General features: G+C 38.5%; 1 protein-coding gene across 1 annotated transcript in view; it reads left to right on the forward strand.

The window, feature by feature from the left end:
* Positions 1–26,700, forward strand: part of LOC103920405 (chromosome unknown open reading frame, human C9orf3) — a 193,565-nt gene that overhangs the window by 112,804 nt on the left and 54,061 nt on the right. Inside the window, 2 exon segments of the mRNA XM_009328133.1 lie at positions 110–172; positions 816–899. Coding sequence (XP_009326408.1) covers positions 110–172; positions 816–899 — 147 coding nt within the window.

Here is a 26,700-nt window from a genome sequence, read left to right on the forward strand (position 1 = left end):
GTCCCGTCCCGTCCCGTCCCGGGGCCCGCGGGGGAGCGGAGCGGAGAGCAGCGCGTGGGGGATACTCCGCGGGCGAGCCCGCCTCAACGTGCGCTTTCTCCCTGTGTAGCCTTTGCTGGAGGAGGGCGAGACTTGGAAGGAGTGTCAGCTCGTCCGGCAAGTGAGCGGCGAGGTGAGGAGAAAACCGTTCGCAGCTGTACGTTGCCCCCCGCTTCTTTCCCTTGCAGATGTGCTCCTTGGGTTTTCCACCTGACATCCCCTCCCCACCCCGCCACGCTTTCGCTTCAAAAAAATAACTGCTTTCGTGTTAGGAATAAAAATATTTGTATGGGGGAAAGAACCCAAGTGTTATTACTCTGTTTACTCTATTAAATAATAACAACCCCACCATCTAAATTTGGCGTTGGTAGTCTGGAACAACATTCGAGTGGGTGGCTGGAAATAAATTTCATACTTCAAATAGAAGGTGTAAGGGATAAAGCGCAGAGATTTTCCCCAGGATTTTTGCACACTGCAATGGTAACTTTCCATTTGGTAACCTGGTATGGCACCAAACACGTTCTTTGTGCAAAAACCCTTAAACTGAAAGCTCTGAGATGAAGAACACCACCTCACACTTTGACCATGCACAAGTAACTAACCAGATTACCTAAGACCATGTCATTCTAGATGGGAAAAGTGCTTTTCCTCTTTCCAGCGGAGCAATGGCAAAAAGTGTGTTGAGTCTGTGTATGGCTTCTTACTAACGCTGAATAACTAACTGCACTCGGGTTGCATCTTCTTCCTAAAAAAAGCACTATGGTTTTGAACTGCAGGTCACAAAATGGATTCAGACAAACCAGAGGATCAGAAAAAGTGGCAAAAAGAAAAGAAAGCAGGATGAAGTCGTTTTCCAAAAGGTAAGGGTTCATGATATGCGTTTGTGTAATGGGACAAAGGGCAGCACATCCAAAATGCTTTCCGATGATGCCCTCTTAAACTCTGTAGAGATGTTCTTTAGCTTCTTTGACAAGGTGATAGTAAAAGGGTGTTACTGTTACAGTTTCAGTGTCCCTATGTAATTACGATTGAAAGAAATTAATAATCTTTTCAGATGTCTGTAATTTAGGAGACCAAATTTCCGTATATTTGTATTTAACTGGAACATTCTGAGGAAGAAAGAGAAGAGTGCTTTCATCAGAGAAATCAATAGCACTTGAGAGCTTTTGACAGGGCCTGCACCACTATTAGCAAATTTTCAGATACTGGTGGCTGAGAAACAGTTTTCATGGTGGATATTGGGACAATAATAGATGTGATACGTACATTGAAACAAATGGTCTGACTATGCTGTTGGCTCTTAATTCAGAGGGTGAGTTTGAAAATAATCTATTTGTAATATAGATTTCAATTAATGAAAATGTGTCTGGATGGTTATTTTTAAAATTACTACGGAGGATTTTTAAAACTGAATACAACCTAAATTGAACTGTTTTTAAACCAGATTTAGCTGTTGTGAAACCTTTGCTCTATAATGTTGAGTTGACCATTTAAATCACAACATAGAGAGGTAAGTAATTAGCTGACACTTTTACTAAATAGCTGTTTCTTGTTCTCTGAAGAAAAAAAATGTGAATAAAGGTGTATTTCCAAATGCATTATTAGAACTATGGGGTTTTTGCTTGCTTTGGTTTTACAAACAAATTTTTAATTACTTTTTTAAACCCTTGTTACCTTTAAAGGATTAGAATAGCAGTGTGTTGTTTTGCTGTTCCGACAGAGCTTTTAGAATGCATGATGAATCATTGCTGTTTCTGTAGCCAAATTCTTGCTGATAGCATGGCTGCCAACTCCTGGGATGCGTTGCCTCAGTATGGGCATTGCAGTATATGACAAATGTCTGCAAAGTGCATTGTTGTGTGTGGGTGATTTACCAGCTCTATGGTGAGTTAAAAAAGCACCAAATAGCATCCTTTAATTCACTACTACTTTTATTTTGTAACTGGAATACATTGTTTAGGAAAGATGTTCTTTGTTGTTCTACTTTAGAATGACATGATCTATACAGAAATAGCATAAGCTGTTACACCAAATAATTCCATTTCTGTTTATATTTCCGTATGTGAATGTTTGTTTGCATGTATGTGTAGCATTTGTATTTACAATTGTTTTATGTTAAGGTGAAGAAGAATTTTTTGAGTTAAAAAATGTATCATCATGTGAATTTGTGAGCAAAATGCATTGACAGTACAAGTAGCCCTAGTACAAGCTACAGCCTGCATACATTTTGAAGTAATTTTTAAATGGTACAAATTAGGTCCCCTGCTACATCTTAACAGTAGGCTTAAAGGTACCTTATGCTGTTACACACCCCTCCTCATTTCTTTTTATAGGGGAAAGCTTCTTCAGTGCAAAACCCCTTTGTACCAATAAAATTCCGTTTCTGTTGGGGGGGTTGTTCTCCTCCTGCTGCTTCAGGGTTTGTGAGAGAGAACTTCAGCATGTAGGCTTGCCGTGTTAGAAATGCAAAACCTAATGTGTAAACCTAAGATATACTCACTGTTTTTTTAAAGGTCTGTGAGCAGAAATGTGAGTTAAAATTGAAGCCAAGAATACACATTGTCTTCTAATATCTGTAAGGTTAGTAATTCTTGGAGATTCAGTGCAGATTCACAGCGCTGCATCAGCAGAGTACTTAACCCCACGGGAAGGAAAAGGTGTAACAATAACCTTATGTTTGGTAGTGAAATCATTGACTGGGCACCAAGGGTGGAATTCTTCATGTTCCTTAGAAGTTTCGTCATTGCAATGGTGACTTTTCCAATACAGTTAGAGATGAGAGAAGGGAAAAAGGGCGAGGGACCTCCCTGGTGTTGGCAGAGCTTTATTGTATTACTTGGTTTCAGAGTTGGTTACAACTGGGTTTCCAACATGGACACCAGTCAGTGTGGATGGTGCTAACCTCTGTTCCACTGGAGTTCTTGATTTTTAGCTGTGTCCGTATTGGCTTGTAGCAGAAATGGCACCATACAACATTTTAAGTACTTCTTCAGGGATAAACAAGAGAACAAGAAAGAAAAAAAACACGTAATGGAAAAGTAAGGCACCCTTGAAGAAAGTAGTAGAGGTAGGAATAAAACCATGGAGTGAGAAGAGGGAGGTGAGAAGCAGAGCAATAAGAGAAGTCAGAGAGCTGCTACCAGCTCTTATCACAAGTGTAATTAAAATAAGGATACTGACGTATTGTGCTACATCTAGAAAACTGAGCTTTGTGTTGATCTTGCTTATCCTTTCAAAACAAGCACTAACTTATTAAATGTAGCTTCTAAACTTTCATGTGCCTGTGCTGTCCGATTTTTCCTCTATCATTTTTTTTCTTTGTGATAGGAAGTCCTATTTCTAATACAAGATGGATGACTTTGCTATACTGAGACACCGCCAAATCAAAACAACTGCTTCTGCATCCAAGTACAAAATCTAGGACAGAGAGATAACTCTGTATGGAATAAGTGAAACAGAAATGTGGAGGAAAGGTTGCTGACAACTGCCGGGGAATTGCTTCTTGAAAAAAGTTGCCTTCTAAACAGTTAAGTTTGTAGGAGCTGACTTTACATATGCATATATGTATTTAAAGAACACTTGAAGATACCATGTGCTGGATAAGAACTGTGTAACTGGTAGCATTAATTGCACTCGGGGCATATGAACCAGTGGGGAAGGTCATGTAGAAAGGTGCGGTGCTGCTCTCCAGTGTGGACCCACACATGATGGATTACAAGCAGTGTAACAAATACCATGGGCGGGGAAGTAACTCAGGGTTCTTGTTCTTTTGTTCTTCTCTCTTTTTCTTTGAACTTTTTTCCTTTCAAGCCTTTTTCTTACTCTGTCTCTGAAGTATTTTATTTTTTCTTAGCAGCTTTTATGACAATCTTTCCTTTCCACTTCTCTTTGACCCCTCTTTTCTTTCTCTGTTATCCTTTGTCTCCCTCAGTCACCTTCAGTACTGTACATTACTTTCTGTTTACCTTCAGTCACTTTTTCTGTTTCGTAAGCTATCTTTTGCTCACCTTGTTTTCTGTTTATACTACCCTATAGATACTTTTCTTACGATACGTATGCATGCACATACACAAGTTTAAACCCACTCTTGCATTTCTGCTTTTGTCAGCCTTCCTATTCTCGTACATTCTTTACTCCTCATTTAATCTTACGTTGTCTCTTCATCTTGTCATTTAGCTGGTCAGCACATCTAGCAATCAGTATGTGTATCAATACAGGAATGTTGTTTATGTGAGAAAATTAGAGAAGGTAGAACAGAGCTTGGAGAGAATTGGTTGGTTAAAATTAGTGTTGTTTTACGAAGAGTGTGATAGAAATGCTAAGTGTTGTTATTATCTTTGTTGTTACACTGGACTGTGCCTGCTTGAAAAAAGATTCCGTTACCCATGCCAGTGCTGAATGTTAGTAAGAAGGAAACGATCTTTCAGTCAGACTAGTGGAATTGTAAGCATGCGACCTGTATCCGCTATGGTATTTGAGGGGAAACATATCTTTTTATTAGGAGACTAATTCACTTTTACGTGAGTGCAGTGTTAAAACATAAAAGCTGCTTTGAAAGTATTCCAGTGGTAGAAAAAGTGTCGTAGGATGAGATACCAAGGGTACACAGTAGTTAAGGAGAGCATTGAAATATGTGTGTGTATATACTAGGTATATACACTATATATACTAGGTAAGGAAGGTGATTTGTGCAAATTATCAAAATTGCATTTGTCTGTTTCAGTTTTAGTTTGATTCTATACTGAAACTTTGAGGAATAATTCAACTTTTCCAGCATAATTTCTGCTGCTTTCTCAGAAATACTGTTTTCATGTGTTCAAAGTTTGTCTGCTAGCTTACTAAAAATGTGATTGTCTTTGATTTTTTTCCTATTGGTTGTTGCTATTGATCATTCTTCTCACTCCAGAGATTTACAATTGTCAGCATTTAAGCTCTGTTAATAACCTGAGCAAAAATTACTTTGTTGAAATAGCTGTTAAGTTTCTAATAAAAAAATAAAACAAAACAGTTGTGATATGTATGACTAATGCTAAATGCTATAACTCTTTTGTCCTTTAACAACGAATTCACCAGTGTAACTGAAACACAAGAAACAAAATTTGTAATTCATTAAAATGAGTTGTGGTGTTATACTTCAAGTAGAAAATGTTTTGAAGTCTCAGCAAAAAATAGGTAGGGAGAAGAAAATACAATGTGATAAAGAGAACTTTTAACTAGGGAATTTATTCAGGATGATGTGCTTCTGCTAATTCAGGTAAAGGAATATTAACATATAATGCATTAAAATTACTTTAAAACTTTAATTACCATGTATTTTTTGTTTCTCGAAATGAGTGTTTTTACTTGAATGTGCCAAACTGAGAATCAAAGCAAGGATCAAATCTGAAATACACCTCTTGAGCTTGTGCACTGTGTAGTGCTTAACAGCTAAAAGAAACATGGTAAGAAGTCCTAAAGCGTTCTTCAGAGAGTGTTCAGTGGAGTCATTTGCTATACCTTACCTTTCCAAATTCTGTTAATCTCACAGAACTTTCTAGGAACCTTGTAAATGTATTTGTTGGCCTTCACTGATGACAGATAACATTTAATTCCTTTGGCAAACAGGGATTCGGATGGAAAGTTTTATACCCACCTCATGTACAAGAGCTGAATTGCAGTAAGTGTTGTTAAGCTATCCAAGAAATAAAGCCTGTCATTTTAAAAACCTTTCCCCTGAATACATTAATATAATTTTAGGCCATTAAAATGAAACACTTTCAGCATTTAGTTTTCCATCTCTGTAAAAATATCTGTATTTATGGATTGTTTGGAAACTGGAAATGTACAGCTCCAAAAAAATATTATTTTCTAAGATAGTGCCGCTTCAAAGTTCACTTTTTAAAAGAGGATGTTTTTGTTTACCCATAATAATAATTTTTTAAAAATTAGTCCAGTTCTGACCTCAATTTCATCTGTATCTTATTTGCAGTAGTGTTGTGTCAGGATCTTAGTTTCCTTTCTAATAGCTCCCATCTCTACTAGCAAGGAAGTGTTGTTGCATAGCGTATTTCACATTGAGTCTCCCAGATGGATATTATTATGTTGTCAAAGGGTGAATTTTCCTATTAGGCCACATTCAGGCCACATTTTTAGATCAATGAAGCAACTTACCATCACACATATTATGATGCACCCTCTCCCTTTCAGACTCTGAGATGACCATTTCTAAATTAGGAGAACTCAGGCCAGCATGGCCATGTGTTGAAATAGTTTAAAGTTTACAGGTAATTACATCACTGTTAATTATAGCGGTCCAAGCCAGCAGCCATCCTGTGCAGTGAAAGGTTAAGGTCACTTTAATGTAAAACACAAGGTTTGAGTGAGAAAGAAAAAGGCAGTTTTAGTGGAGTGTTTTTTTCCTTTTGATTTGTAGGAAGAATTAGTTACACACCTGTTATGGAGCACTATTTGGCAATCAGTCTTACTGGAGGCATTTTAATGAGGTGATGTTTGTGCATGTTATCGTATGATACTAACAAGATGAATTACATTACTGGGATCTACTAACGCCACTAACTTTTTAGTCTGCTGTTGTTTCTAGTTATAAAGCCCTATTTTTGGTCGTTGAAATGTGCTCCTTTGTACCTTAGCTTACAAATACCTTTTGTCTTTAATAAAACAGGAAATGGAAAATGTGAGAACAGTTTCGTTCTTTCCAAAATAACAAAAACAAAAAGCATTTGATCATTTTTAGTACTTCTCAGATGTCTGCCTCCACCAGTGTTTATGCAGTGAATTCTGAGCAGTGATGTAGTGAGTTTTAGGAGCTGAAAGAAGGCTGGCCCTTTCAGGGCATTTGCAACTGGAGCAACTTGCTACCTTTGGAAAAAAGTGGTATGCTGCATTCACACACTCCATAAGTTTTCTTCTACAGAATTTCCAATAGATTTTTTATTAGTTGAGATTATACACTTGTGCATGGCAGCTGAATAGTCCACTTGATTTAAATGTCCCCAAGTTCTTCTTGATGTGATTGACTGTGATGACTCCGAAGGAGGTTTAATGGTCTGCTGGCTCAAACGTGTGCTTTATTTCAGTCTTACATGTGTTTTATTTCAGTGTTACATTTATTACGCATTGTCAGAAATAGGCTTAACCATTTTTTGATGACCAGTCTTAGCTATTGTCCTCATTCTGTGTCTTTTTTCAGTTTAGATTATGTTCACATACTGTATAGTAAAAGCACACGTATAGGAGTCTGTAAGCGTGGACATTGTATTTTAAAGAACTATACGAGCACAGAAGGCAAAGGCTAGACGTTTTACAAAACCGATTAAAAAGGTTTTGGTAGTTCTTAATCTGCTTTTTGATGGCCATAGTACTAGAAGTAGTCATGGGTACAACTTACAATACTGTCATCCTCTCCTCTGCTTCCAGCCCTGCCAGGAAGCTCTTCTAGAGTGGGAAGGTAGCTCACTGTTAAAAGCAAATACATTCTTTGTTGCTTTAATTAAACAGACAGGATTGAATTCTTAAAGGTGTGTATATTGTACTATACCCATTTGGTCTGTTCTGCATATATTTTCTTGTGTTACTTTTCTTGTAGGCACAAATGGAGTGACTATTTAAAATTGTCTAGTTCCTCTCATCAGACGCTTCGCTTACCAGTTTTGTGAAACCTATACCAACATTTGAAACTAAACTACATTGTTTTGACATCAGCATGGATACTTACGCTATATAAATATATATCTATATATATGCTACATAAATATAAAAAGTATTCTTGAACTGATGAGATATAAGACACAAGCTGTGTCTTATAATATCTGTCGTTTTATTGGGACTGCAGTCTCGCTATGGATGAGTGAACGGAAGATACTTTCCTTTTCTCTTTGTACTATTAAGCAAAGTTCTTATCCTACATTGAGCTCCACCCAGGCAGTCTCCATATCTGAACAGCATTCTTGAAGCACAGGGTATTGATACTTACATTTTCCAGTTTTGATTCACAAATGATTGCCAGCGACAATTTGCTTAATAAGGTACAAGAATTTTGTTGTCCTCCTGTGCTATAACTGTGTTCTAGTTAACAATCATTTTTCAAGAAAAGTTTTTATCTAGAAAAATTGCTGATGGAAAAGAAGCTTAGGCAATTACATTGTTCTGCATGTGTCTTTCTCCCTTTTTCTGCCTGTAATTTAGGCATCCATTGGGCATTTTCAATGAAACTTGTTAGTGCTCTAAATCTGCCGTGTTCCCGTACGAGATGCTGTGAGGAAAGCCTGCATAAAGGCAAGGCAGAAGTATGAGCTCCATCATTTCTGGGAATCTTAATAGACCCATGAGGGGGAAGATGTTATGACTGTCCCAACTACAGGAAACATTTTTGTTGACACTTTGAGCCTATGAGACAGTTTGGTCATGAGACACAAGTTCCTAAGAAACTGGATTTCATTACTTTTGCTTTTCACAGAATTTAACACTTTGGTTTTATGAACTATGTCCTATGTACTCTACAGGCCGAATGCTCCAAATGCGGTGAACACCCACGTAATGAATTTGCCTTACAGTTGGTTTCCTTCTTCACTCCTAACACAAATACCTGAGAAAAAAAGGGGCTTAGGCCTTAGCGTGGAAGACTGATGAGTGTCTTGCTTATGTTCCCTCATCCGTATTGCAAAAGGAAATGAAATAAAGCTAGAGCGTATTAAATGTTTCCATACTCAAGTTCCTGTTTATTTCAAAGAAAAGATGACCAGCTCGGTGCCAGTTCTGCAGTAACTATGGTTGTCTTGTTTTTGTTTAAATTCGAGAGATTTCTTTGTGTTTTGGCTGTACTTCTGACGAATTCAGTGAAGCTACTCATATATTTAAACGCTTTGCTGAACCAGGCCTTAGTCATTCATCCTCAAGATCTTCTTTCCAAGTGACCACTTTTCTGATGGAAGAGGAGATTTGACTTCTCCTAATTGCCCGGAGTCGTTTTTACTGGGAGATGTGGTGTGATTTTTTTTTTTTTTTTTTTAAATATCTTACAGTATAGGTGAAACCATTGTTGGGGGGGATAATACTTGAGGGAGGATAATTGTAGAATTCATTTGTCTTAGGCTCAATTTCCTTCTACGAGCTGCAGTTTCCCCTCCCCTCTTTTGCTTGTTAAAGCAAAAGTAGATGGCCTTCTGAGCGTATGCCAGTTTGTAGTGTGAGAAACTCACAAGATGGAATTCTATGTTTATCACCCAAATTTACCTTCATTGTGGCTTGATAAATATGGCCTGTTTTTTGACAACAGGTGTTACCCTGAGTAAGCCTTTTAGGTTTTCAAATGCTTATTAAGAAATAGAAGTAAAAACTTTTGAATTTTATGTTTTTTAGTTCAAAAACTTTGAACTTTTGCGGAGCACAAGCAACACAGGCATTCATATTTAGGAGAAGTGATTGCTTGAAGAGACTAGGAAACCAGGGAAAGTGATTTCAGCTTATCTGATTTTACAGATGCAGATATGTGAACAGAAGGTGCATTTTGAAACCTTCTCCAATCTAAGTAATTAATATACCATACTTTTGTTCTGGTACAGCCTCTTATTTTGTAACACCTTTGAAAAACTACCATGCTTGATTATCAGCACAGGAGAGAAAACATACATGACAACAAAATGCTTTTCTGTGTTACACGTATTGCTCCTAATTTTACAGCAGGTCGAAGTTGCAGGATTGAGTTGTATAAAAGTAGCTGAGAGATTCTAGACATCTCAGAACATACTACCTAGTAGTGCGAAGATACAGTTTTAATGCAACTGTGTGTTTACAAAGTGTCTTCTACTAAATGATTGCAAAGTGCTTTTTTATGTAAGGACCTCATTACTGTTGCATGAGATACCTCAAAAACATGTAATGTCTCTCTTAAGACTTGAAATCAGAATGTTTATCTTGATTTTACAGATGGTAAATCAAGGCATGGAGATGCTAGGTAGCTTGTCCGAAGATACCTAAGAAAGTTGGGCAGGGCAAGGAAATGGACTGAAGTCTTCAAGTTCGGTGTCCTAACACAAACCTTCACCTGAGAGCCCTCTGGGTTATAAATACCAAAGAATTAAGCCACACAATTTTCCATGAGGCGGTGTCGTGGTTCGACCCCAGCCAGCAACTAAGCACCACACAGCCACTATCCCAGCCAAAACCAGCACAAGCACTTCGTGCTCTATGCACGGACAGGTTGGTGATATTTTAATCTGTAGCAGAGATGGGAACAGAAGCTAGTGCTGTGACTTCATCTCCCCAGTAATAGTATGAAAGGCCCAGTGCATATAGCAGTGTTACTGAAAAGATGAACTTGAGCATGGGAGAATTCGTTTTATCAATATTTATACTGCAATAGAACATACTTTCTAGTAATGAATTAGGGCTATGGTTAGTGATTTCTGATGGTAAGTATCAAATATAAGTGTTGGCTTTGACTGTATTTTAAAGGATAATAATTTAATAGACAGCTGTTTACCTTTTTGTCTTTGACTGTATGAGTGTATGCAGTTCTGTAACTTCTAACACAAAGGGAGAGTAAAATAAAAGCTTGCTAAATCATGTTTTTTCAGTGCAAGTAGTTTTGATCGTAAAACTTTCAGGCATGGTATGATAGGGTGTTGAGGGCATGATACTTAGTTTAGAAGCCAGAAATGTGCCTGTGTGTTGTGTCTGCACAGCATAGAAAGAGGTATGATGGACAAGTCTGCTCCTATCTTACTAAGCTGGAAGTAGTGCAGAGCTGGAACCTATGATAAAAGAACAATTGCATACATAAATCTTTACTATAGAGGTATACTTCTGCTAATGATGTGTGCTGCTTCGCAACTATGTGAGACAGAAATACAGAGTTAAGTATCTTGTGTGAATGTCCTGTGTAGTGATCTAGCCTTCTGGTATAAAGTAGCATGTAAGTAAATATTTAACGACTTATATTTAATTAAAAGTATCTGGTCAGACTATCAGATTCTCTTTTGGTTTGTCAGAGACATAGGGACTTTTTCTGCAAACAAGCCATTTTGTACTTCCAGGGTGTATTTCATATCTTGGACTTGTTTTTAATCAGTTAAAGCCTGTGAATGTCCTGTATAGGAATTTGTTTGAAATGTTTTTAAAAAGGGAGGTTGTGTAATACCAATGACCTAGATGGCGTGTAGACACTAAGTCTTTTCATTTGTTTTCTCTTGTCCAGAGCATTGAGACAGGAAGCATTCTTGGAATTATTTTTAGATTTTTAAAAGTCAACCTTGATTTCCTCATGTAACAGTAATCCCTTGGCTAGGCCTGAAAGCAATATTGTTTACTCTTCCAAGGTGCCATGTGCTTGCAATTTTTTGCTTTATTTTGGGTGCCTGTGTTTTTTTACAGAAAGTACTCAGAAACTTCCATTTAGGATTGTCATACTTGAACTGTTCGGGTATAGAAGAAAGTGCTCCCCGATGTATCCATGATTCTTCTCATTGTGGGTCTAAATCAAACACAGTGAGTGGTTTGATTTATTGCAGTCTAGTGAGATGATCATGTCTAAAAGATCTCTTTCTTTCTCCATAATTGTGTTGTCTTTATGACATCACGTTTGCTGTGACAGAAAGATGGCTGAGCAATTAGGAATTCTGGTTTCCTTCTTAGCTTATATCCTGCTTATTTTCCATGTCAGCATTCAGCTGAGGAGTGAGCTATAGGTCCCAATGCATCTTTACACCTAGGTCATGACGCTGCTGCTGCTTTAGTTGATGTGTCCCTCTTTTTAAAATAAAGAGAAATTGGGAGCATCAGTGTGCTTCTGTAACCCCTACCGTTACTCCTCATTCCATTTCCAGCATTAAAATCTGGGAAACTTCTACAGAGATGTTGTTTTAAACACACATAGGCTGCAGAATTACTGAAACTTACTATCCTTTCTTCTACCACACAAATGAGCTGTGCTATGTAGAGAGGGTAAACGGTTTCAAGTTCTGCATCTTTGTAATGTAAAAATATACTTAGCTAAGTGTTTTGTTACTTGTCATGCCAAGTTAATATTTATAAAAGATGCTGAGATTGGTAGATGTAGTGACTGTTAGAGTTCAGGGAGTTCCTGTTTGTTGTTGCTGGTGTCAGAGCAATGACTGATGGTTTCAAGTAAGGGAATTGAAATGTTAATTGTTCTTTGTGCTAGACATCAGCTTTTCAGTATCTTACCCATATTTGTCTTGTGATACAACTTGATGTTTCCAAATCATATGCTAGCCAGTGTTTGACTGTACTCCTTTCATCAATAAAAGCTAGTGTTTTACAGCTTATCTCTTCCTGAGTCATCTTCATCTGAATGTTTTTATTACCCTCAAACCTTAGAATATGGTAGCCAAATGATTAACATGTTGTAAAAATGTCTTTTCATGACAGAATAAAAATCCCTTGTGACTCAACAAATCTAGCGAAAAGAGTTACTTTTGAAGACTATTATGTGAGTTTTACCTGGCCATAACATTGCGAGTATCTGTTAAAGTTTATGAAAACCTGATTATGGACGTAGAAACATGAACTCTGGGTTACTCACCTACAGATTTTAAAAAACCAAAATAGCTCAGTATTAATTACACAGAGGAAAAACTGGAAAGTAAGAGAAGTTGGATCAATATACCATTGCTTTCATTATTGTTATTCTAATTATATTTACAATTCTTATAAATTTGTAAGTCTCAAAATGGGAAGTGACCAAGCCATGAAGTGTTATCAACACAAATAATATCCTTGAGATTTTGTAATGCTTATTGCTACTCAGGTGTTGTCTGAGGAGATCTAGGTAGGCATAGAATCATAGAATCATTAAGGTTGGAAAAGACCTCTAAGATCATCGTGTCCAACCGTCAACCCAACACCACCATGCCCACTAAACACCACCACGCCCACTAAAGGCATGGAAAGGAGTTGCAGAAGGAAAGCCGAAGCTTGAGGTTTTCTCTTCGTGTTCTACCTCCCTGGCCACTACCTGCATTTTCCACTGGGGAGGCTTCTGTTCTCCTGCGGCAGTATTACAAATAGCCCCACTGTTGGCCTGTAAAACACTGTAAAACTGGACATAGAAGTAAAGTGGCTTTAAGTTACAGGTAAGGAGAATTTGGCTAATTAGTTATGTTGCGTTTGCTTTTAATGTTAGGAGATGGGTGATGGGAATGAAAAGATATATGGAGGGAATGTCAAGTTAAAGATGCCCTTACAAGGATATCCTTCATATTCTGGAAGCTAGCATATAGTGCAAGTGCGTTTTTTTCCAGTTTGTTGAATTTATTGCCATCTTGGCTTAGTTAAGAGTGGACTGGGTGGGTGTTTTGCAATGCGGACTCTTTCCAAAGCACTGGCAAAGATTTAATGGTAAATCCAGCTGAGTTCCCCTGAGGGTTTGAGCTGAAATTCTGACTTTCATATTAAATTAGGCATGGTTACAAGACAAAAATTATTTGAAGTTTTTATGAAGCATGTGACTGACAGAACAGGCAACTGGGATGCAAATTGTTTTCATGTATGTTTTCTGTGTTGGGTCAAAAATATATTCAGGATACAAAAGGTTCTTATTTATGGGACTTGAAGGGACATAGATAAAGAGATAGTTTTTTAAATCTTAAAAAGCAACTCCCTCAAACTTCTTTGCCCAAGTTTCCTTCATTTGAGGATATCCCCCCAAAAAGGGCTTCTCCCTTTTTTTGTAAAGACCTGAAGCTTCATACAACTATCCCATGTATTTCAACCAGACAATGTTTGGGGGTTTGGGTCGTTTTTCTTCTGTTGAGCCTTCAGTTGTATTTTTTAAATACTTTAGTAAATGTCTTCTGTGATGTGGCAATGGCCAAATGGACTTCCCATTTGTTTCCTTGGCCTGCTTTATATCTATATTGCTGTGATTCTTCATGGCAGGGTGCTGCAGCTATTCCTGCCAGTATTTCAGGTTATATTATGAATGAGAATCATGAAATAAATGTTTTCCCATGCCACTTCAGGCAGAAATTTCTATTAAACTTTGAAATGACCCATCATTGCACACAATTTTTTTTTTCAACTCAGAATTGTGCTATGCTTTGAAAATAACTGTATATTTCACAAGTTTAGACTGATGTGTGATTAGAGGAAACAATGTTAAAAATTCTGGCAGTCACCCATCTACACTTGAGTCTTCTCCACAGTTCCTGCTGGATTAGTCCCTTCCTGGTGTCAGCGTTAGCAGTGCTGGGTGCTTAAAGGGAAATGAAAGGTAGAGTGACACAATCGTTAGTCTCTCCACAGCACCACATAGCAAATGCAGTCCTTTTATTTTAATTTCCTGTCTTGCATCATATCCTGTCTGCCTGCATTTTCACATTGGCCTCTTACCATGTTCCCTACTCTCATTTTCTGCATTACTTTGTAGGGAAGACTTGAGTTTCAGTAACCTCTTTATTTCCTCCCTTTGCAAAAAAGGCTATCATTAGGGTGAAAATCCATTTCTAACCGGAGAGTGTTTATAGATACACTACTGTAAACGAATACCTGTCTTTTACCCGATTTAAACCTCTACGATGCTCATTTTTTTCCTGGTTTGCCTATGAAAAATGAGGGAGAAGATAAAAAGTTAACGTCTGCTTGTTTTGTTCTTTTTAATTGAACGAATGGGAAGTGAATACATCTTTCTGTATGGAGCAACTCCATGCTAGTACCAATACATTTGTCCTTTCTTTCTTTCTTTCTTTCTTTTTTTTTTGTACCGTTTTTCATATAATATAAACTGCAGAGAACCAGTTCTTCATGAGTGTGCCTGTGTTAATTTTATGAAGGATTTTAGGCATTTTTGGATGCACAGAAAATGCTAAAACATAAAACCTGAAATTATGTTAAGAATGTGATGGTTTCATTTTAGCTCAAATACAAATGACACCTCATCAGGGTATCTTCACTTAATCAGCAATAACACTAGGATCATAATTTGGAAGTGGGGATTACATGTGGTCAAAAAAACAGTACATACTTTGGCTCCATCCAATAGCTCTCCCAGTCATTTTAGACGCTAAAGGAAAGTGCAGTCATCTTCTGAGGACTAGTGCTTTTGAAGTAGGCCTTTTGCTATAAAGTAGGCTGTTCCAGAATAGGGTTTGTTTTGGTTTTTTTTACCCAAATGGCAATAGAGCAACTCTTAAAAGTTTACCCAGATTAAATGTTTTTACAGTATGCTGACAGTTTTGATAACTGGACTGCGTTCCTGGGGACAACAGTGGCTATATAAAGCCTTTTGTTTCTTGATTTAAGATTGGCAATAGCTAAAAATTAGCTGTATCTAAAGGTTGCTGAGTGTTTTGGGTGAGGTAAGCCATTCCTTATGCCTTCTCAGTAGGAATGGCTCCTAAAACAGCTAACAAGAGAGTTGGTATTGCTTAAAATCCTTTTTTGATTGTTTCAGCAAAAGCCAAGGGTAGGATAGATTTGAAGATACGTATCAACAACTGAGGCTCTGAGTTGATGCTAGTTCTCTCAGCCTTATGTCTTTTGCAGGCTTTAAATGCATTCCCGCTGGAAAGAAAAAAGATCAAGTTTTCCACTATTTACTCTGCGGTTTTTGTTTTAGGCATTTATTTCATTTTTTTAATATGTAGCATTCATTCTGGAAATCTGCAGTCCATACAGGGAGAGAAGATATGCTTGAACTGAGCAAGATATAAGGACTGAATGTGTTGTGTATAAGCCAGTCAATGTGAATGCTCTGTCAAAAAGCTCTTTTAAAATTAAAACCATTGCTAGGTCAATTAACAAGATGGCTGGTAAACTGGGGGAGGGCAAGAGACAGCTGATTGCCTTTCAGCCCGAGCTGCTGGGCTTGAAGTGTGTCTGAGAGAGAGCATCCACTAAGAAGTAGTGAATGAGTATTTACAGTCACACCATAAGTAATTGGAAGAGGGCTGAGAGAGATGCCTGGTTATTACTTCAAAGAGAAGGAAGAAATCGTTTTAAGAAAAGCCAGTATGGGAGGTGAACCTGAGTTTAGATGGGATCCACGCTGTAAGTTTTCAGGGAAGGAGTACCTGTCCTTGTTAAGAAAGGCTTTGTCCCAAATGGGAATATCCGTTTCCCAGTGGGTGTTGAGGGTGCGCAGCAATTCCCAACCTTCACGGCCTCCTGGCTAGTTCACTATTACGAAATTTCTGCATAAAATGTTTTGAGTTTTGTATTCTTTCTAATGTCTTGGCTCCCATACAGAAGCCAAATGTTTACAATCTTCTTTGACTACACTGCTTTAAGATTAGATAACAAGGGGACCCTTTTGATGTCTTTATGAAAACCTCTGTCTTTGCTTCTCAGAACAGTCTGGAAAGCTCCCGAAATGCAGGAGCTTGGGGGGGGAAAGACATGTTAAAACTGACAGTGAGAAGTAGAATCTGTACACACTGGGATCTCTGATAAAGTGTTTGTTTTTGGATTAACTAACTGCAGGATAAATTATAACAGAAGGCAAACTGGTTAAACCGGGAGTTCGCGTTATTAACATCATAAAAGTATGAAAAATAGAATTCACAGCAAACAGGATGTCTGGTTGTAACTGTGCAGTTTCAGTTGCCCTGTATTTATGCAGTTGACCTTCTGTGCTGAGATCAGAGAGCAGTGAGGAGCCTCGTGACTGTGAATAGAAAACCTGTTTAATCTGATCACACCAACATGGCAGCTCCTGGAAGGAGTGGACTAGCATTTAAGAGTAATGCGGAGAGATGAGTTAGTACCTCCAGGGAACAGCTCATATGCTGCTTCCACTCTGGAGGTGACACATACTTTCTGAAAAGCTGTAGTTTTACTTGGAGTTGAGGCCAGTGGAACTATATTTTCTTTTCAATAGTAGTGTTAAAATTATTTTTTTTTCTTCTCTGATATTAAATTTGGAAGTAGACTGTCAGGAGTACAGAGACTTTATTCCAACTTTCTGAATGTGTTGTACCAATTGAATTAACAAACCAATAGTTTTGGGAGATGGTCTGTGCTGCCTGGCCAAAAGGACATAGTGAGCACTCAGTGCATCATGGGAAGCGTTCCCCATTGACCATTTAAAGTAGAACTATTAAGAAAATTCTTTCTTCAACCCGATAGACAAACAGGCGTGACTGCAGCTTGAAGTCTGAACCAGAGAGCACTGACATTTTAGCACGGAGAACAATTTGTGTTCACAGTCCCTGCCTATTGTGTGATGGCAGATGAGAGAGTCGGGCTGGCTCCCGAGAGCTGGAGCGCGCGGGGCTGTTCTTACTGCCACATGCAAATACATTTTTTTGTATTCATATTGTTGTGAAATGTGGTCAGCTGTGCCAACAGCATTTAGCTGAAATTAACCTTCTCTATTGTGTGCTTTTCTGTTCTGAAAATTTCCATCTCTTTCAACTGAAAAGCAGACTGCTTTAAGTTTTAAGGAGCAAATCCATGAATGTAACAAAAGGCAAGGTAAAAGGTATCTGAGATACTACTTTTAAGAGTTGATAGCAAATGCTGAAATTTGTTGAAATTTCATTAGCATGGTTGCATAAAAAGAAGGCTTAAGAATCAATATTAAGAGCCCTAAAAATAAGGCTATCCTTTTTCAGTGTTTGAAAGAAACCGGCTGTTTCAAAGTCGGCATATCCCTGTATATAAACATTTTTTCTTAATGTTCAGCTGACTACTTCTGAGTCATCAATTTGGTATTATTTTAAGAACTCCTGAAACTGTACTTAGGGTCTCTGAATGTGTATGCAGTTTCTATGAATCAATATTATAGAAAATTGTTTTCCAGATAAGTGTACCCGGTAAATAAATGAAATAATAATAGTATTGATAGAGGCTCAGAAATCTCCCCAAACCTGTGCTGTGGAACAGCTGCATGTCAGTAGTAGACGACATGTCTTGGAGAATAAGTATGGTTGCAACAAGTGGGTCTTCTGGAGAGAAAAAAAAAAAGAGGGGGGGAGAAGGAATTTCTGTTACTTTGTATTGATCTGGGTCTCAATTTTGTGATGATTCATTTAGGTTAGCAAAGCTGTACATATAGATCTTAATTTTGACTCACTGCCAAGTTCTTAGGTTTTGGTAGTGCCCTACTTTCTGATTTTTCTTCCTCTTCCTTTTAAAGGAGGACATTGGCTTACAGCATCAGAAATTCTGTTGCGTATCAACATATATATTAATGACATACTTGAAATAAAAGTTATTTGAAATAGGTATTCCTGGCTTATTTCTCAACGTCTTTTTGCCAAGCCATTTGTTTACTGAACCTTTGAAAAGAGAGATATAATTTTCAATTAACTGAAGGAATGTACAACATTCAAATACCACGCCCAGCCTGCTTAGGAGGACAATATTTTTTTTGTGCCTACATGCCCTTGAACAGTTAAGGGCCAGGTTTTGGGCTGATGTCAGTTTACAGTGGAAAAATACAAGTCTGAAGCTATTGCTTGAGAAGGCAAAATGTGTAGATGAAAGCAAAATGCTGGAAGAACATATGGTACAAGAAGTATAGCCTTCTGAAAGAAATGTAACCATATTAGTAGAATGGGATTGACAAAGAGCTCTAGTCAAGTTTTGAATTCCCCTCAGACTCGGGGAAACTTTCTCTAAGATCTTATTTATCTTCTTAAAGAAGGCACAGTGTGTGTGTGTCTGTGTGTGTATATATATATGATTTGGCTTTCCCCTTTCTCCTCCCCCAAAAACGAAAAGAAATGTTGTGTTTTAAGAAATGTGATTGTCAATTTTTAATTTGTTTCATTATAACTTTTTTAGTTTAAAAGAGGTGGTTTTTAAAAGAAATTTGATAATACTGCTTTTTTGACCTTGTTGGGAAAGCATGATTAATCCCTTTTAAGTCCTTGCTTGGTCCTCTGCAAGAACCATGTCTTTTCCTGTGCCATCTATGTTTCAGCAAAGTAACTACGCTTGAGTAAGAGCACACACACATTTGGGTCTGTGACAGCAGAGGATGTGGATTTAATTCTGAAAAGGTGGGTTGGTCTACAGCAAATGTGCTGAACACCCACAGAAGGCTTCCTTCCTCCCCACCTGATGTCCTCGCCAGCTGTCCTTGCTCACTGCCTGTGGAGGTTCACATGGCCGGGTGTGGGCAGAGCTCCACTTACAACCCGATTGCTCTTTCTCAAAAGGTATGCTAGGGGCGCAGTAAACTTTCCTCAAGAGTGTGGGGAGACATTCAGGACGATCCCACATCTCAGATGGTTTGAAGGTTAATCATCAAGCGTAGAAGGCCAGGTGCTTAGGTGCATGAGGCAATGCAGAGGGTGTGGGCAGGGTCTGCATTTCTCCCAGCTGATTCTGAAGGCATCTAAGAGCCAACCTGTTGCAACCTTCTCGCCTGGCCCCTTCTGCTGTGAAGTAGCCATAGTAGTTCTCCAGAGGACGCTCTACCAGTACCATGCAAGCATGGAGTATGTTGTAGCTCCTCACTGCAACTAATGCTGAAAGACTGGAGGTGGAAGCTTTTAAATATTTTTTGAGTCCCCGTGTTACCAATTTGTAAGCTCTGAAATGATCAGGTCAATAAATTGCATGACTTCAGGGAGGAAACTTTAAGATAAACACCAGAAAAAATGCTAAGTGTGCTCTTTCCTAGGTTCTGGCCTTAAACTATCACTGTTTTCCCTTTCCCCTTCCCCCTTGTTTCTTGGAAGTCACGAAACTGAAGCTTTTTACGTTTTGTGCATGTATCCACAGGACAATGAAAATCCACAAATACTGCATTGTCAATCAGCAGTACCCATTATTGATGGTAGATTTTCACAGAATAGATCCTCCATTGTGGATTGATAGTGTCTTGGTTACATTTTAATGGGCCACCTGGCCTGATTTAAATTCCTTCTGCTTAAATGTCAGTAGCTACTTATTTTTGTTTTTTAAATTATGACCTTTATGAAAAGAAGAAAAAGAGGGTAAATAAAATCATAAAACCTAATCTCCTTCAAGATTCAACAAATTCTGTTTTTCGAGTCAGAAGCTCAATCTTCACTTCTTATTTTTGTTTGTACCAGGGGTCTATGTATATGAGCACAAGGTAGCGGCTGTTGTTGTATGCTGTTCTGTGAAGCAGAGACCATAAAAGAGTAAAAGCAGCTTTTTTATCCAAACCTTATTTTGTCTTTCGTTGGTCAGTCAGACATTTTAATACTGGGCCAATTTCAAATCTAGGCAACATAGTTCTGTAGCGATGCACACTATTCGTAGGGTTTCACTCCTTAAGCAAGCTCTTTGCAGGCATGTGATGCCCGTGTCCATAGCGGTCCCCATTTAGTATATCCCAATGGAAGGACTGGCAGTTTTTCAAATGGGGCGAAAGACAGAAGGATTGAAGAGCTCAGATTTAGCTGAAATTAGTGCAAGTTTTTACAAAAGTGGTATGCGCACATTTACTGTTCTGGGAATGCAGCCACTGGATTAATGTTTGCAGATCTGGTCTTTAAAGTTATTTTTTTGTGGTTTTAAGTTTACTTTTGAGTTCAGAGTTTAAATGTGAGGACTTGAGTAAAGCATGTCTGTCCATTAGCTGTGATGGAGAAGTACTATCTGTTTTGAATGAAGTGGTTTTGTTTAGTCCCATGTCACATTTAGCTTCAGTGATTCCAAGCTTTATAATCCATGTAATGGAGCTACTTTGTGTAAGTTAGAATACAGTATTCCATGTAACAAGAAGCCACTTGTACTCTTGGAATAAACCTGTACTAGTTTAAAGGAAATGTCACTATGTACATTTTCTCTTATGAAATTGTGAACTGCTGTAAACTTTGTGTAACCTGAAAGTGCAATGGTACTATACTGCATGTAAAACAATATAGAACTTGGTGCTCTACATCAGCTTACAGAGAAGCTCAGTAGTTTTGTGATTGTTTCAGTTCACTTACATAAATGTTTATACTGCCATATTTTGACAGTGGTGTGACAAATAATTTTCTGTTTTAAAAGGTCATGGGAGAGTAATTTAAGTGTCCAAATACATTAGCTATCGTTTTATTTTTTAGTTCTCCCCCTTCTTGAAAATATTGAGAAATTCAGTTGCATAAACAGGAAAGTGACTGAGCTTCTCCAGTAATCCACTGTAAGTTCAGTGTTTGTGCCTTTCAAATTACAGTGGCTAGACGTAAGCGATATAAATCATTCTGAGACATGTACAGCATGTATAGACAGAATGGCTGCACCCAGTAGTTTCTGGATCTTCTTCCACAGTGCAGAAATACCACATCATTTAGCAATATTAGAAAGATGAGTTTAGAGAGACTAGTGTAGGGTAACAGAGGATGGTCTGTCCAGTCACGTTACAATAGTATGGCTGTAGGAATAGGTACACCTAGTGACTTGGATTGCTTTTCATAGTTCTTTACAGACACGGTCAGTTCTTTGCTTTCATAGAAAAAACACCTAGTGTTTCACATCTGTAACAGTGGAGACAAAATATGAAGTTAACTGCAAAGGTTTGGGCGACATGTACCAGATCAGACATCTGTGTGCCAGATATGCATGCTTCTGGGAGAGCATTTCTGCTCAGTGGTCTGCACATGATGCTGTTCTTTATTTAAGCCAGCTTTAGATGGGTTTCTATGAAAGATGATTACCGTTTAGCAAATCATTTTTCCTTCTTAACAATTCTTCCGTCTCATTTGCCTTTCCTGTTTTTTCGCAAGTTTTCTCCTGCTGGTTGTTGCTGAGACAGCAGCTCTGAATTCTTCTGTCATCATGTTTGTTTTGCCATGGCGATTGTTACTAACAGTGAAGGAACTTTCCTGCGTGTCCTGGAGGTTCCCCTGGACTTCACCTTTTCCAGACGAAACAGTTCACCTCTGTGTAAGCTCTGGAGGGACAGCTATGGAACTTCTGCGTCCTTAGCTGGATAATGGTCCTCAGTGAAGTAGGTGGCTCTGTGTAGAGTCCTGTGAGGCTTCCTTTCCCCTGAGTGGAGGAGTTGCGTGTATGGTCTCACAGATCCCCTCTGCAAATATCTCTATTCACTGATGGTTCCCTGCTGGCCGTTAGCCAAGATATTTGACCCAACTCTTACAGAATGAAATCAGATTCATCTAAAAGGACCTACTTGCCCTAAAACTGCAATGCATGCTGGCATTAGTAATAATATTTTTTTTCTGAACTAGTAGAATCCCATTTGTGTATTACCAGTGGGTAGGTTTCAGGGTTTTCGGTTGGGTATTTTTGGTTTTTGTTTTTACTTACTATTAGAAAAGTTTGCATTAGTTCAGTAGTAGTCTTGTTATTCTTTCTGGCTTACTCCAATGATCATCTTCTGAGCTGCTGAATACCAACTGCCAAATAATTTTCCACACTCCATATTCCTCTTTTTGCAGGGACGGTGGCATTGCATGCACAATACAGGATGACCTTACAGCCCTTGGAGTTGCTGGCTGTGTTCAGGCTAGGCTGGATTCTTCAGCCTTAAGATCCTCTGAGGCGTAGAACTGTGAAGAGCTGGTAGCTCATGCCTCAGTTGACTTGAGAAGCCACCCTAGTGCCACGCAGGTTTTTCTCTCCTGTCTGCTAAAGTCCAGGCACCAGCCTACCTCATGCTTCTCCAGAATAGGTTAGATCTGAAAATTGAGTCCTCCGCCACTACATAGCTTTGAATGGCAACCACAAGCTCGCTCACACAGCGTGTTTTATCTAAATTACGTAAGTCGTTCTTTCTTCCCCTTTGCCATTTTTCTTAATTGTTTCCTACAATGATATATTTGCTTCAAGGACATCCCCATCTGATTTCCGAGGAGAGGAAGAAAGCTGATCAGCTCCCAGGAAATTCCTTTGGTAACTGCAGGGGCTAGGCTTGTGATATTGTGGTATTAATAGTTGCTGTTCAGAGATTTTATGGATGCTGTCTTTTACCTCCTAAAAGGGTTGAAGATTATTTTAGTCTTGTTTCCTTTTGCATATGCTCACATAAAACTAATTTCAGTGTATATGTGTTTATCCATATGTTTTCTCTAGTAACCTGGCTTATTTAAATCAAGTATGACAGAAAGACAGATGTCAAAGACAACCAATACAGTAAACACTAGCCAGACAGAGGAAGGAGAGTCAGTAAATAATGCCATTGAAAGAGAACTTGTGATTTGTTAGACACAGGGAATCTCTCTGTAGAAAGGCCCTAGAGGTACCTGAATAAACTTCAGGTGAGTTTACCGTCAACCACAGGACACACATCCAGGGGAAACCTGGACTTCATGGATTCTTATGCTTCTGGAACAACACAGTTTCGCTACACGATGCTCCATTGTGATGAAGCAAAGCTCTTGCTCATGCAACCTTATTGTTCTTCGTACAGTAGCGTCAAAGGGACAGGTAGGATGTTGGGTGCACCCACAACTAGGAATCAGGATGTGCAAGTCTGTTTCTCCTTTTGATGCTGATGAATTGAATGCCTTTAGGCAAACTAATTCACCTTAGGTTTTATACAAATGACTCAACATAATAATTGTGTTCAGTACCGATATCTGCAATACCTATTTCAGTGGGTATCACAAAGAATGCATAGTGTGGTGATTCCCAGTGTATGATCTGTAGACCTCTGCTCCTGAATGGGCTGGTTGGCCAAACATTACTGGCTTTATCTTCCAGCTTCAGAGACTCACTATCCATCCTTTCCTTTGTACTTTTTCAGGAATGATACACATGAGCACAAAAATAAAGGACTTTGAAAAAAGATGAGTATTGGAGATTGTTCAAAACTGCTTGGTGTTGTTGCTACTGTTTGTATTGCACCAGTGCCTTACGTAGGATGCAGTTACTACATGTAAAGCTGTATAAGGGGTAAATACAGTTTTATTTGTTGTGATGTTAGCAACTCGGTGCTCTTGTTTCACTGCAGAGTGTTTCATGAACAAGACTTCCTGACTACAGGAAGTGGTGGTATTTTGCTTTTTCATACCCTCAAATAGGGTAACAGAATGTGATCAGGCAGAGCCGTGTATGATAGTGATTACATTCTGATGAGGTCCTTGGATTAACTTAGGATCTAGGGCTAACTGTTGAAGTATCTTGCAAGGGGATTGAAGGGAATGCAAAATCTGCTAGTAATATATTTCCTAGTTTTTATTTGTGAATAAAATTTTAAGAAAAGTCAGATCAGGTGGTGTGGGGGGTGTTCTTTCATCATTGTGAAAAAGGGTATTTGAGTCTGGGGGTTTTGTCTTTTGTTTTCCTAAAAGTTAAATTATACTGAATGTGGACTCATTTAGACAGAACCAGTGTTGAGCTCCATCCAGGTTGTCCAGTCATTATAAAACTCATGCCGTCTCCAAGGCTGGACTAAAACTCCTGAGCTAATTTCAAAGCATGCTGCTTGGCCTCTCCCACAGAGTGCATGTGAATAGTATTATTAGCTAGACAGAAGTCTTTTTCAGACTGTCTTACACACTAATTTAAAACACAGGTGGAAACTTCTCCCAGCTTGTTTAGGTACATTACTTTTCTCATAGTCTAGTAGTTCCCACTAGTCAATTAAATGTGTGTGCATCATTAGTTAAGATTAATTATACTTTGGTAATGAAAAAGAACCTATTTCTTTAACTTGCATAAAAGTAACAGAAATAATTTAATTTTTAATTTATTCTTGATTCATCTGGTTTGCTGCTGTGTAGCTAAAAAATGCTGTGACAAGTGTAGCTTGTTTTACTTAATTTCCTCTTTGGGGAAAGCCTGATCAGGCAGGGCTTTTACTACATTGATCTTATTAAATTTTACCAGTCATCTGTTTCCCTGCCATGAGCTTTGGCATATAATGGAAAAGAGGAAGAGACAGAGGCAAGCTAACATTCTTAGTGACTTTGAGTAAAACAACTGGCAGCCCATCATACCTGGAACCTAGAAGTCTTATATCGTCTGTGTTGATGGAGCAAGTGTGCCGATCTCTTGTTCTACCTGAAACGACAGTGGCCTGTGAAGCAGGTTCTGTTTGACATTGTGCACAACCTTAAAGGACAGAAAAATCTTCATTCTTACGCTTGGTAACTGCATTAACTCTGTCCTAGGATTTTTAGTGTGCTGATTCACATCTTTCTCTGGCATCATATGGATGAGGAAGAAAATACTGTTTCTTTCTAAGTATTTTGTTGTAGGCTACATATGTGCATATGTGTGGTATGTGCTTGCATGCATCACAACTGTGAAAGTTTTTACTCTCGATTTTGAAGAGGCCCATCTCTGGCTGTCATGGGCTGTTGCAGCTGTCAGGAGGAGCAGATCAGTAATCAGTTGAGATCCTTCCATTTTCTTTTTTCCCCCCAGCATTTTCCATGTTAGCAAGCTTTCAGAAATTGTCAGAGCTTACAGGCTGTTCTTTTGTGAGTATGCATCTTCCTTCCAAGTTTCCTCATAGAACTCAGAGAAAGAAGTGGCTTCATTAGCTTCCCTCAGCCCTCGCTGTGGTTTTGCATGGTATGAACCATTAAACTCATTAAGTTAATAGCAGAGAGTGGAAAAGAACAAGATCAGAAGGAAGATGTTACGCCTGTTCTTCTTATCCAAGCCTTTCATTCTCTGAGGATCTGATAGGCACAGGGAACTTTACAAAGATTTGGGGTTTGCAGTCACCATCTGGCCCTCTGTTTGGCCCTCTGTTGGCCTATTTCTTCTGTTCTCTTTCTTACTTTTTTGTATCTCTGCCTCTTTTTCTCAACTGGGTGGGAGAGCTGTCCTAATATCCTTCTCCCTTGTCATATGCACATAAGAAGTGAAGAATGACTGCTTTAAATCAATCCTTACATTCGTCACAGAAGTACCCTGTCGTTATGTCAGCTGGCATATTCTGAGTGCAGTATGTTTTACTGCTTTCCAGGCCAAGAGGTAGTGCAATGATGGTGATCTTGTTCTTATTTTCCACTCAGTGTACAGCATCAACTGTCTTCCAGCTGATGAAGGCGAGTCCTTCAAAGACCAGGTTCAGCTTTCTAAAATCGGGGGGGGGGCGGAGGCTATAGATGACTCCCTTTCTTGCAAATGAGGGAATACAGTGCAGCTGCAGGAGTACAGGGAGAACCTTGGTAGTGCTTGGTGCTGTTGTACAGAGTAGTTGCATCTGTTGTAGGAACTGTTTGCATGTAGTGGTACAATACATCATGCATTGGAAGATTTTCAGCTTTAACCATTTGGCAATATTTTCCATGTCAGAAAGAATGATGTGTAATAGCCTCTGAAAGTAAAATACATGGAAGAAAAATCAATCTTGAACCTAAATTTTAAAATAATCAGATATATTTACTCAATTCCTGTTGAATCTGATTAAGTGGCTGTCCAAAGGATAGAGTTTGATCTCTGGAGTGGATTGTGAGACAAGCCTGACCTATCTAGCTGAGAGAACCACTGGGTAAATGCAAAGTATAGCAAATAACTTTCTATTTGGTGTCTATAAAATGCTATGATCAGACATTAGTTTGCGATTTTAAAAGTGAGACTGTGCTGGTGTGTTTGCTGTTGAGAAGTATGCGCCCTTCCTCTCTCTGCTTTGCTGAGCAGTGCTGAAAATTTGTATTGATCAGGTCTGATGATTTTTTTTTTTCCTTTAAAGTAATGCATCTGATATGAAAGAATCTGTCTTGTGTGAATTTCTTTTCGATTTCACAGTGAAACCATTTCACTCAACATATAAGTTTTAGGATAGGAGATGTTGATATAGCCCTTTCTTCTTTTCTGAAA

The sequence above is a fragment of the Pygoscelis adeliae genome, unplaced genomic scaffold, assembly GCF_000699105.1.
Source record: "Pygoscelis adeliae isolate BGI_AS28 unplaced genomic scaffold, ASM69910v1 Scaffold45, whole genome shotgun sequence".
Taxonomy (NCBI): domain Eukaryota; kingdom Metazoa; phylum Chordata; class Aves; order Sphenisciformes; family Spheniscidae; genus Pygoscelis; species Pygoscelis adeliae.